This window comes from Neovison vison, chromosome 13 (genome assembly GCF_020171115.1).
Source record: "Neovison vison isolate M4711 chromosome 13, ASM_NN_V1, whole genome shotgun sequence".
Taxonomy (NCBI): domain Eukaryota; kingdom Metazoa; phylum Chordata; class Mammalia; order Carnivora; family Mustelidae; genus Neogale; species Neogale vison.
Window position 1 is genome coordinate 64804 of NC_058103.1, and position 12698 is coordinate 77501.

Genomic DNA, 12698 nt, shown 5'->3' on the forward strand with positions numbered 1-12698 from the left:
TTTAGAACCAGGGAGGAAACCTTTTCTCTCGACTGTTCTTTATAAAGATGATTGCTCAGCATTGACACAGAAAAGCATCTAACATAAAACTGGAGCCATTCACAGCTGCAAATGAGCCAGAAGTAATTAAAATGTAGTGACCACATGACAGGAACTTGTGCCCCCAAGCAGGCCTCCCATATGCAGGTGTAGCCCCAGATGTGCAGGGACCCTGGACATCTGGGCCTCACAGTCTCCCTCAAGGGGACAGAAGAGGGATCCTGCTCTGATGGCTCCACTGGCAGCATCCCCTGATGGAAAGGGGGGCAGCCCCTCACGTGTTCCTGGTGTCCAGGTGATTCTTGGGCACAGCCATGTCTCAGCTTCTTCATGATGGGGGAGGGGGGTGGTGAGTAGCCCAGCAGCTGCGGATGCCACACATCCTCCAGGGACAGTCCAGCATCTTCAGGTCCCACAGGTCCTCCAAGGGACAGCCCGGCAGCTGTGGGTACCACAGGTCCTCCAGTGATAGCATCTTGGTGAGTTTGTGGTCCAGCAGATAACTGCTCAGGTGGCTCTTGTCATGCCACATGGCCTCCATCCCATTGGCCAGGTCACCCCCATCACATGGTGATGGGCCAAAGTCAGTCAATGAACCTCCACCACAAATACCCCAAAAAAGGCCCCCAGGTAGTAAATGCTGCCCTGATCCCTGGGGATGTGGGCCTGGGACTACAGCTGGCACTCATAGCTGAAGTCCTTGCAGGCTTCCCAGTAGAAACTGGGGTACACGGTGCCAAAGAGGGGGGACAGGATCTCCACACCCGTGTGGTCACAGAACTTCAGGTCTATGCCTGCACACCAAGTTGCCCAACTTGAAGAGGAAGTGCTGCTCACAGAAGCAGCTGACCTTCACCATGTGCCGCATGGACACATCCTGCCAGTGTGGAGCATCACAGACCTGGAGGACCACCACCCTCCAGCCCTCCCGATGAGGACCTGAAGAGACCCCTCTTCCCTTCCCCCTACTTGGACAATCCTCCCTTATCCCAGCACAGCCCTGGAGTTAGGGGGGGGGGGGGGCAACGGCATGTTGCGGGGGAAATAGGTACACTTGCTGCGCACGGCCTGTTACGCGCAGATAGTCACGTAGGCAAGGGGGGGATCGCCTAAGTATGTGGACCTAGTCACGTAGGCAGGATGTTTCTCTGCTGAGTAATAAGATCCAACTCCCCCTCCTCACTCCCCCTCCCCACCTTTCTCTTCGCTCGCTGGGGTCCTTCAAAGCCAATCTACAAACACCGAGTATGCCTTATATTCAAACCAGCCAATGAAAACTTTGTAACTATGTATCTGTTTCTGTACGTATGTTTTCGCTTCCCCGTACCCCATAAAAAGGCCCTGAACAAAGGGCTGGCGCGCGAGAGTCCTCCTAAGACTTGACCGCCCGCAGGTACCTGTGTCTACTCAATAAACCTCGTGCTGTTTGCATCTGATCAGCGGACTCGGCTTGGTTTTTGGGTCCGGGGGTCTCCTCCTAAAACGGGGTCCATTCCGGGGTGCTTGGAGCCCCGGGGGGGATCTTTCATTGGGGGCTCGTCCGGGATGTGAGACCCCCACCCAGGGACCACCGACCCACTGTCAGGAGGTAAGCTGGCCAGCGCTATATTCGTTGTGTTTGTGGTTATAGTTAGACCTGTTACTTGTGATTTCGCGTTGTGTCTGTAGTGGTGTCTGGATCTGTTACTTGTAATTTCGCGCACGCGTTTGGTTTTGGTTTGGGGTTCGATCGGATCCATTTGTATTTGGTGAGGGCCAGAAGGAGCTGACGGGCTCGGACTTCTCCCTCACAGCCCTGGAAGACGTTCCAGAGGCGTTTGTAGTCCCGCCGGGCGGGACATTTGAGTCCTTCGGGACATCTATGCCCCGGGGCAGCGGGGCATTTGGAGCTCGGCCGATATCGGAGGGATACACGGCCTTAGTTGGAGAGGGGGAATCCGGACCCCCTGAATCTCCGCTTGAGTTTTTGCTTTCGGTTTGGCGCCAAAATCGCGCAGCGCGTTTGTTTGTTCTGTGTCTGAGTCTAGTCTTTGTCTCTGTGATAATAACTCTTTTTTTTCTTGAAATTATGGGACAGACAGTGACTACTCCTTTAAGTCTGACCCTAAGCCACTGGAGCGACGTCCGAGACCGGGCAAACAACCAATCGGTGGAAATACGGAAAAAGAAATGGGTCACCCTTTGTTCCTCCGAGTGGCCCACTTTCAATGTGGGATGGCCACGCGATGGCACTTTTAACCTTGATATTATTTCTCAGGTGGAAGCCAAAGTTTTCAGCCCCGGACCCCATGGGCATCCCGATCAGGTGCCCTACATCGTCACCTGGAGGGCTCTGGTTTCAGACCCCCCACTCTGGGTCCAGCCCTTTGTTCTCCTTCCCAAACCCTGCTCCTCCCCTATCACCCCCACTGCGCCGCCTCCCCTAAAAGAGCAACTGTCCCACCCCCAAACCACGCCCTCCAGGGAGACTGCGCAACCCACCCCTCCCCCACCTACTCCCACTTCCTCTTCTCTTTACCCTGCCCTTACCCCACTCCAGGATAAATCCCCAAAACTTCCCAAGCCTGTTCAGCCTGCTCCCAAGCCTGTTCAGCCTGCTCCCGAGCCTGTTCAGTCTGCTCCCGTTTTGCCTCCAGACACTGAGTCCCCTCTTATCGACCTGTTAACGGAAGAACCCCCTCCCTACCCGGAGGCCACAACAGAAGAGCGAAAGCCTAGTTCCCTGGCGTCACCCATTGCGGGGCGACTCAGGGACCGACGTGCACAGCCACCAAGTCAAGTCTCCCAAGCTTTCCCCTTGAGGGAAGGTCCTAACGGTCGGCCACAGTACTGGCCCTTTACTGCTTCTGATCTCTATAACTGGAAGCAACATAACCCTCCCTTCTCTAAGGACCCCGCCACCCTGACTAACTTGATTGAATCTATTCTAGTTACCCATCAACCCACTTGGGATGATTGTCAACAGCTGTTGCAGACTCTGCTGACCTCGGAGGAAAAGCAGAGAGTTCTTCTGGAAGCCCGAAAGAACGTACCGGGCGATGATGGGCGACCAACCCAGTTGCCTAATGAGATCGACATAGCTTTTCCCTTAACCCGCCCTAACTGGGACTTCGCCACTTCTGCAGGTAGGGAGCACCTTCGTCTCTATCGCCAGTTGCTCATAGCGGGTCTCCGAGCAGCCGCAAGGCGGCCCACTAATTTGGCTCAGGTTAAGCAAGTAATACAGGGAAGGGAAGAGACACCTTCTGCCTTTCTAGAGAGACTTAAGGAGGCTTATAGGATGTACACCCCGTATGACCCTGATGATGAAGGGCAAGCAACTAGTGTATCAATGTCCTTTATCTGGCAGTCAAGCCCTGATATTAGGGGCAAATTACAGAGATTAGAAGGGCTACAGGGGTATACACTTTCTGACTTATTAAAAGAGGCAGAAAAGGTGTTCAATAAAAGAGAAACTCCGGAAGAGAAAGAGGAGAGAATATGGTTAAGAATGAAAGAGGCACAGGATGAAAGAGATAAAAAGCGGAGCAGGGAATTGACTAAGGTATTGGCCACCGTAGTTACTCAGGGACAGGACAGAGAGGGAGTCAGGATGGGAGAGCGAGAACGAAGAAGGACCAAATTAGACAGAGACCAATGTGCCTATTGCAAGGAAAGAGGACACTGGGCCCGAGAGTGTCCCAGGAACCCCAAGAATCTCAGAGGACCCTTGACGCCCAAACCATTGACTTCCCTACTGACGTTGGAAGACTAGGGAAGTCAGGGCCAGGAGCCCCCCCCTGAGCCCAGGATAACTTTAAGCGTCGGGGGGCAGCCAGTTACCTTCCTAGTCGACACCGGGGCCCAACATTCAGTCCTAACCCAGACTCTAGGACCACTTAGCAACCGAACTGCTTGGGTACAAGGAGCAACTGGAGGAAAGAACTATCGATGGACCACGGAACGCAGGGTCCAGCTGGCTACCGGTAAGGTGACGCATTCATTTCTACACGTACCCGATTGCCCCTACCCGTTACTGGGGAGAGACCTTCTAACCAAACTAAAGGCCCAAATCCACTTCAACCCAGAAGGGGCGGCAATAACAGGCCCCAATGGAGGACCCTTACAGGTCTTGACCCTCCATTTGGAGGAGGAATATAGACTATATGAACCTGAACAGACCCCAGAGATCCAAAATGAAGCTTGGCTGAGAGAATTCCCTATGGCCTGGGCGGAAACGGGGGGCATGGGGATGGCTCGTCAACAGCCCCCTCTCTTAATCCAACTTAAGGCAACAGCCACCCCAGTGTCAATAAAGCAGTATCCAATGTCACAGGAAGCCCGCCAAGGCATAAGGCCCCATATTAAGAGGCTTCTTGATCAAGGAATCCTAATTCCCTGCCGGTCACCTTGGAATACACCTCTCTTACCAGTAAAAAAACCTGGCACAGGAGATTACCGGCCAGTACAGGATCTAAGAGAAGTCAACAAAAGAGTTGAGGACATACATCCCTCTGTGCCCAACCCATATAATCTACTGAGCACCCTGCCCCCTTCCCATGAATGGTATACGGTGCTAGATTTAAAGGATGCCTTTTTCTGTTTAAGGCTACATCCAGTGAGCCAGCCACTCTTCGCCTTTGAGTGGAGGGACCCAGATCTAGGGCTCTCAGGACAGTTAACTTGGACCCGGCTTCCCCAGGGTTTCAAGAACAGTCCCACTCTGTTTGATGAGGCGCTGCATAGAGACTTAGCTGATTTCCGGGTGCAGCATCCTTCCCTGGTACTTCTTCAGTATGTCGATGACCTCCTCTTGGCTGCTAACTCCAAGGAAAATTGCCTGAACGGCACTAAAGCCCTCTTACAGGCACTGGGACAATTAGGGTATCGGGCCTCAGCCAAAAAGGCCCAAATATGCCAAAAACAAGTCACCTACTTGGGATATCAGCTGAGAGAAGGACAGAGATGGCTCACTGAGGCACGAAAGCAGACTATTCTCCGCATTCCCACACCTACCACCCCACGCCACCTAAGGGAATTCCTGGGAACTGCTGGATTTTGCCGCCTATGGATCCCTGGGTTTGCGGAAATGGCAGCCCCTTTATACTCCCTCACTAAGCAGGGGGCTCAGTTCCACTGGGGCGAAGAGCAGCAACGGGCCTTTTCCGACATCAAAAAGGCCTTATTAGAATCCCCAGCCCTGGGACTCCCAGATGTGACTAAGGCCTTCGAACTGTTCGTAGATGAAAAACAGGGCTATGCCAAGGGAGTACTAACCCAAAGGCTAGGGCCTTGGAAGCGCCCAGTGGCCTACCTGTCAAAAAAGCTAGACCCTGTGGCCACTGGTTGGCCACCCTGTCTGCGGATGGTGGCTGCCATCGCCATCTTAGTCAAAGACGCGGGCAAACTAACTTTGGGCCAATCACTAACCATCTTGGCCCCCCATGCGGTCGAAGCTTTGGTCAAGCAACCCCCAGACAGGTGGCTTTCCAATGCTCGCCTGACTCATTATCAGGCCATGCTTCTGGACACTGATCGTGTACAGTTCGGACCCGTGGTGGCGCTCAACCCTGCCACCCTACTCCCCTTACCCGAGGTTACGGAAACACATGATTGCCTCCAGATCCTAGCTGAGGTCCATGGCACCCGAAAGGATCTGACGGACCAGCCCCTCAAGGGAGCGGACTACACCTGGTATACAGATGGCAGTAGCTTCCTGCACAATGGCGAGCGAAGAGCCGGAGCTGCAATAACTAATGAGACAGAGGTGATCTGGTCCAAGATGCTATCCCCTGGGACATCAGCTCAGCGGGCAGAGCTCATCGCCCTGACTCAGGCTCTACAGATGGCAGAAGGTAAGAAACTGAACGTTTATACCGACAGTCGCTATGCCTTTGCTACGGCCCACGTACATGGTGAAATCTATCGGAGGAGAGGGCTCCTCACCTCCGAAGGAAAAGAAATTAAAAATAAACCTGAAATATTGGCTCTGCTCAAAGCTTTGTTCCTGCCCCAAAAGTTGAGCATTATGCATTGCCCGAGTCACCAAAAGGATGATAGCCCAGTGGCAAGGGGAAACCGACTGGCAGATCAAGCTGCTAAGGAAGCTGCCCTAGGGGAAAAAGAGACCGGGCCCATTCTTACCCTGAGCACATGGCCCCCACAAGAAAATATTAAACCTATGGAATACAGTTCTGAGGATCAGGAGCTGCTAAAGAAAATGGGGGCTACATGGGACCCAAAAGAAGGGGTATATACCATGGACGAAAAAATTGTTATGCCCACTCTGTATTCTCACCATATAGTCCAATCTTTGCACTCACTGACCCATCTGAGCGAAAACAAAATGAAAACCCTCCTAAATAATGAGCATCAACCGTACTTGTTACTAAACCAAGACAAGGCGTTGCGATCCATAATTAAAAATTGCTTAGTCTGTGCACAAGTAAATACCAGAAAAACCTATGCTGCCCCTGGAGTGCGCATTCGAGGACATCGCCCTGGTGTTCACTGGGAAATCGACTTCACGGAAATAAAACCTGGACTCTATGGCTATAGATATTTATTAGTTTTCGTAGACACTTTTTCAGGATGGGTAGAAGCCTTCCCCACCAAGCACGAGACTTCGAATGTGGTCACCAAGAAACTACTTGAAGAAATCTTTCCCAGGTATGGAATGCCCCAGATATTAGGCACCGACAATGGTCCAGCCTTCGTCTCCCAGGTAAGTCAGAAAGTGGCCAAATTATTGGGGATTAATTGGAAATTGCATTGTGCATATAGACCCCAGAGCTCAGGACAAGTAGAAAGAATGAATAGAACAATCAAGGAGACTTTGACTAAATTAACGCTTGCAACTGGCTCTAGAGACTGGGTCCTCCTCCTGCCCCTGGCCCTATATAGGGCCAGGAATACCCCCGGGCCCCTAGGATTAACTCCTTTTGAAATATTGTATGGGGCCCCACCCCCTATTGTAAACCTTTTCAATCCTATTGATTCTTATGTTTCTTCTTTTGCTGATCGTGCTACCCTACAAGCTCACCTCCAGGCACTCCAGATCGTTCAGAAAGAAGTCTGGAAGCCACTGGCTGCAGCTTATAGGGAACAGCTAAAAAATCCTACTGTGCCACATCAATTCCAGATCGGCGACCTCGTCTGGGTCCGCAGGCATCAGATCAAGAGCCTTGAACCCCGATGGAAGGGACCCTACACTGTACTCCTAACCACCCCGACGGCGCTAAAAGTCGACGGCATCGCGGCCTGGATCCACGCCTCTCATGTGAAACCAGCCCATCTGGGACCAGACGACTCGGAAACACCCGATCTCAAGGAGGGATGGCGAGTTCAACGCACCCAAAATCCGCTAAAGATAAGACTCGTGCGATCATAACACTGACTATTCTTGTTATAGGCATTCCGAGTTCCCATGGGTCCCCTCACCATGTAAAACAGCTCACCTGGCAGGTCCTGTCACAAACAGGACAAATAATTTGGAACACCTCTCAGCAGCATGCCCCATTCACTTGGTGGCCTAACTTATACCCTGACATTTGTAAGTTAGCCATGGGAGCTCCAGCCAACTGGGATATAGAAAATTACTTTGACCTACAGAAGCCGCCTTCACAACCGTCCCCACGGGGACGACTCGGGTTGGATCCTTGGGGAGGCTGTGGGGACTGGAGTCAGCGAAGTATGTTAAGGACACTCACCTTCTATGTATGCCCTGGGTTTCACAGACCCAGAGAGTGGACCTCATGCAGGGGGGCATCCCACTTTTTCTGTCACAATTGGGGCTGCGAAACCACTGGTGACACTTATTGGAAGCCCACCTCAGGTTGGGACTATATCACCGTAAGGGCAAATTATTCTCACGCCAGGAGCAGCCCCAAATGGACACAAAACCCAGCCTGTCACAATCAATGGTGTCACCCACTTGAAATAGCCTTCACCGAAGCAGGAAAGAAACAACTTAATTGGGTAAAGGGATATACCTGGGGCCTCAGACTCTATAAAGAACGTTATGATGACGGCCTAACGTTCACCATAAAACTTCTTATAGAAACCCCAAGGGCCGCCATAGGACCCAATCCAGTTCTCGCCTCACCACCTCAAAGGCCTCCCCAAAGATTAAGGTCAACACCAAGACCAACACCACTTTTAACCTCCGCAACTCCCACAGCTATACAAACCAAAAAGGCCCCGGAAATACTTGGAACAGGAGACAGGCTTATCAACCTAGTGAAAGGGGCCTATCAGGCACTTAATCTTTCCAGTCCTGAAAGAGCAAACAATTGCTGGCTATGTCTTAACCCAAGCCCTCCATACTATGAGGGCATAGCCCTCTCTGCCAACTATACTAACTCCACTGTCCCCAGCGCTATATGCTATGGACAAGATCATAGCCTAACCCTCTCACAAGTTTCAGGAGCGGGACTATGTATAGGCACCCCGCCTCACTATGTTAAAAAAACACTTTGTAATTCGACCCATAAAATATGGGCTGGCTCCTATTATTTGATCCCACCCAATGGAACCTATTGGGCATGTAGCACAGGCTTAACCCCTTGTGTATCTACTGCTGCCTTAAACCAGACTACTGACTATTGTGTGTTAGTTCAACTATGGCCTCGAATAACCTACCATTCAGATGAATTGGTTCTTAGCTATCATGAATGGAGTGATCTTCGCCGAGTAAGGCGTGAACCTGTCACCCTAATTACCCTGGCTACGTTACTGGGAGTAGGAGGCATTGCAGCCGGGGTTGGTACTGGAGCAGCCGCCCTGGTCCGAACAGACCAATACCTACTTCTACATCATGCTATGAATGAAGATCTTAGGGCCTTAGAACAGTCAGTTCGAGCCCTCAAGGAATCCCTAACCTCCCTGTCAGAAGTGGTGCTACAAAACAGAAGAGGCTTAGATCTACTGTTCCTAAAAGAGGGTGGCCTATGTGCTGCTCTTAGAGAAGAATGCTGTTTTTTTGCTGACCAAACTGGAGTAGTAACAGAAACTCTAGACAAATTGAAGGAAAGGCTAGATAAGCGTAAGAGAGACTTTGAATCCCAACAGTCTTGGTATGAAGGAGTTTGGAATCGTTCACCCTGGTTTACTTCCCTAATAACCTCCTTAATAGGACCTATAATACTCTTAATGTTAATTCTAACATTTGGGCCATGCATCATTAACAGGTTAACCCAATTTATAAAAGATAGATTGTCGCTTGTCCAAACCATGGTATTAACCCAACAATATCATGCAGTAGGGCAGCGAGAGACTGGCCCCTAATAAAGTAAAAGGTTTTACTCAGGCCAAAAAGAAAATGGGGGAATGAAGAGACCCCTCTTCCCTTCCCCCTACTTGGACAATCCTCCCTTATCCCAGCACAGCCCTGGAGTTAGGGGGGGGGGGGCAACGGCATGTTGCGGGGGAAATAGGTACACTTGCTGCGCACGGCCTGTTACGCGCAGATAGTCACGTAGGCAAGGGGGGGATCGCCTAAGTATGTGGACCTAGTCACGTAGGCAGGATGTTTCTCTGCTGAGTAATAAGATCCAACTCCCCCTCCTCACTCCCCCTCCCCACCTTTCTCTTCGCTCGCTGGGGTCCTTCAAAGCCAATCTACAAACACCGAGTATGCCTTATATTCAAACCAGCCAATGAAAACTTTGTAACTATGTATCTGTTTCTGTACGTATGTTTTCGCTTCCCCGTACCCCATAAAAAGGCCCTGAACAAAGGGCTGGCGCGCGAGAGTCCTCCTAAGACTTGACCGCCCGCAGGTACCTGTGTCTACTCAATAAACCTCGTGCTGTTTGCATCTGATCAGCGGACTCGGCTTGGTTTTTGGGTCCGGGGGTCTCCTCCTAAAACGGGGTCCATTCCGGGGTGCTTGGAGCCCCGGGGGGGGATCTTTCAGACCCAAGGGCCCGGCAGCCAGCTGGTCAGTGAAGATGTAGCAGGTGACCCTGTGTCCCACCATGAAGAGCTTCTCTGCTGTCTGCAAGAAGAAGTCCAGGAAGTTATAGGGACAGGGGACAGGGGGTGAGAAGATTCACGGCCAGAGGCTGGCAGCAGGACCCCAGAGCTGGGGGCCGTGAACATGTACCCCTTCTTCAAGGGGGCAGGCTCTGGGCTGTTTTAAGCGACAGCCACTCTCCCAGCCTGTCCTGAGTGAGTCTGCCCATGGGACCTCCCTGCCTCCTGCTCCCAGAGATGGGGGCCATCAGCACCCCATCTTACAAAGAGGACCCTAAGGCTTAGAAGGCTGGAAACCCATGCAGCCCTACATTTAAGTGGGGGGAAAGCTCACACACACCCAGCAGGCATGAGCCAGGTCATGGGGATAAATCGTGGCTCAGCCAATGGGAAACAAGCCAGACGGGAAGCAGGAGGAGGGAATGGTGCTCCTGGCAGAGGCACAGCATAGGCCAAGGCTTGGGTTCCAGCCTGAGGCACCTGTGGGAAACCACACTGCTGGTGCCCACAGAAGGGAGGGTCTATTCTATTCTATTTAGAAATCCTTACTTATTGAAGCTCCCAAGGTTAAGTTTTCTTTGTCCTGTGATTTCACACAGTTTTATTTTCTTTGTCTAAAAGGTTTGAAACCTGGCTTCCTTGGTCATTTCTGTAGACATCAGTTTCATTATTGGGTCTCCATGTGCACATCACTACACTTTGGGTTTTTTTCCTCCTATTATTCTCTCTCATGTCCATTTCATTCTTAGCCCCGAGGTTAGAACCTTGGACCAAGGAAAATATCTTCCTCCCCTTCAGTGGAGTACAGAATGCGACACATACCCTCACTGTATTAGAGACGCATATATAAGAAAAACTGCACTGTGTGTTGTATGACAAAAGATGCCGACCTAAGTAATTTTGGAAATGAATGGAATATTTTGATTAAGGAGAAATACACTGTATATACACAGTGGACCCTATTTGATAAAGTTCTTCCCCATAAGAGTGGTAGCTAACAGTTCTGAAAACACCACATCTGTATTCTGGAACAGAGCAATGAATTAAATAAATGGCAGGTGGGAGAGCCAAGTTTGTCGCTGTTGGAGTAGGAAGTTACAGATCAGCAAAGGGAGAAGATCGTTATATCCACGTGATGATGGGCCAGGTTGGAGATATCAGTATAAACTCATCTTTAGCTTAATATGGACACAGACAGTTCCACATAGAAACCTTTAATTAGGTGTGTTTACTAAGGTTGGAATACATGCATATGCTGCCTTGCATTGTCCGCTGAGCACATTCAGTTCCCACAGGGAGACTTTGACACCATTCTCTAATAAGAGGGCTCTTTGAGGAAATCGCTGACACTAGGACTAAGTAAATACAGAAGCAGGGATAATCTTGAAGTGTCAGAAAGGAAGGAAATACCAAGAAAAACCCCCCACAAAGATAGAATGCTATCAAAGGGAAAGTGGAACTAACGGAAAGCCCTTCCAATAGTCAAGCCGGAATGAACAAGCAACCAAATACTGTAGCGCTAGAGTATAACCACAGAGCCTCAAATGACTGCTCTGGTGTCCACACTAGTAAAAGTCAGTGATTAGTTCAAAAGGAATCTACAGGTCGCAAAGTGGATTCTCTCATGTTAACAGACCCAGATCAGCAAACCAAGACTTACCACCTAACCTAACTGCAGTTTCACACATACACACTCCATGTAACCTCTCACCACTCGACCTGAAAAATGGTCCCTCTGGTCCCCTTAGGACAGTGACCTTGCCAAAAACAATGCATCCTTTGCTAATACTTTCCTTTTTTCAATGCCTTCTCTGCCTTTTAAATTACTTGGCTTATTAACAGATTACATAGTTTTGTTTTGTTTTGACAAATGGGTTGAATAGACTTCTCTTAATAGAATTCCAAATAACAGATCCAGATATTCTGCTATCCATCAAGGGGGAGGGCTAACTCCCTCTCCCACAGTGTGGCTTCCACACAGTGTCTTCCTGCTCAAGAAGACACACTGTAAGCACATGGGAAAGAGGAACTCATAGTGGGGAAGTACGACCAACACTGCCTCAGCCCGATGACCAGTGTTAACAAGGGCAGCGACAAGTGACCTCCAGAGCACATTCCCTTGATATAAAGTGATGAAAGAGCACTTCAGTCCAGTCATGAGGAAAACACCGTAAGTCTGAATGCAGAACTTTCTACCAAATACCTGACCAGGTCTCCTCAATACTGCCAGGGCCATCAAAACAAGACAAGTCTGAGAGACTGTCACAGCCCAGAAGAGCCTAAAGAGACATGAGGACCACATGTCACATGGCACATTGTTTTGGGATCCTGGATCAGGAAAAGGTACAACAGAAGGAACCTGAATAAAGTATGGACTTTGCTAAAGAATAACATATCAATATTTGTTCAGTAATTGTGAAAATTCTGGGGAAAAACAGAGAGTAAAAATTAAAAGTCAAATAAGAAAAACCTATTGCATCAGATTGGAAACCTAGAGGAAATGGGTGATTTCCTAGTAAAAATACACTTTGACAAAATGGACCCTAAAATAAGGAAACAATGCCAGTATATCGTGATCAGTAGGGTTTATCCCAGAACGCAGGGCTAGTTTAACATTATAAAATCAGTACTATACTCCACCTATCAACAGATTAAAGGAGGGGAAAAAAGCCCTAAGTTCATCTCCATGGCAGCAGAAAAAGCAT

The 12698-nt window shown here is 50.0% G+C and overlaps 1 protein-coding gene and 1 pseudogene across 1 annotated transcript; one reads left to right on the plus strand and one right to left on the minus strand.

Annotated features, from left to right (window-relative positions):
* Positions 1-367: 367 nt before the first annotated feature.
* LOC122894032 lies at positions 368-10045 on the minus strand (annotated as a pseudogene).
* On the plus strand, positions 1913-8979 carry LOC122893208. Its single transcript, XM_044230076.1, is given in 1 exon segment — positions 1913-8979. A coding segment is annotated over 1 exon segment (5301 nt). The 5' UTR covers positions 1913-2107; the 3' UTR covers positions 7409-8979.
* Positions 10046-12698: the final 2653 nt, after the last annotated feature.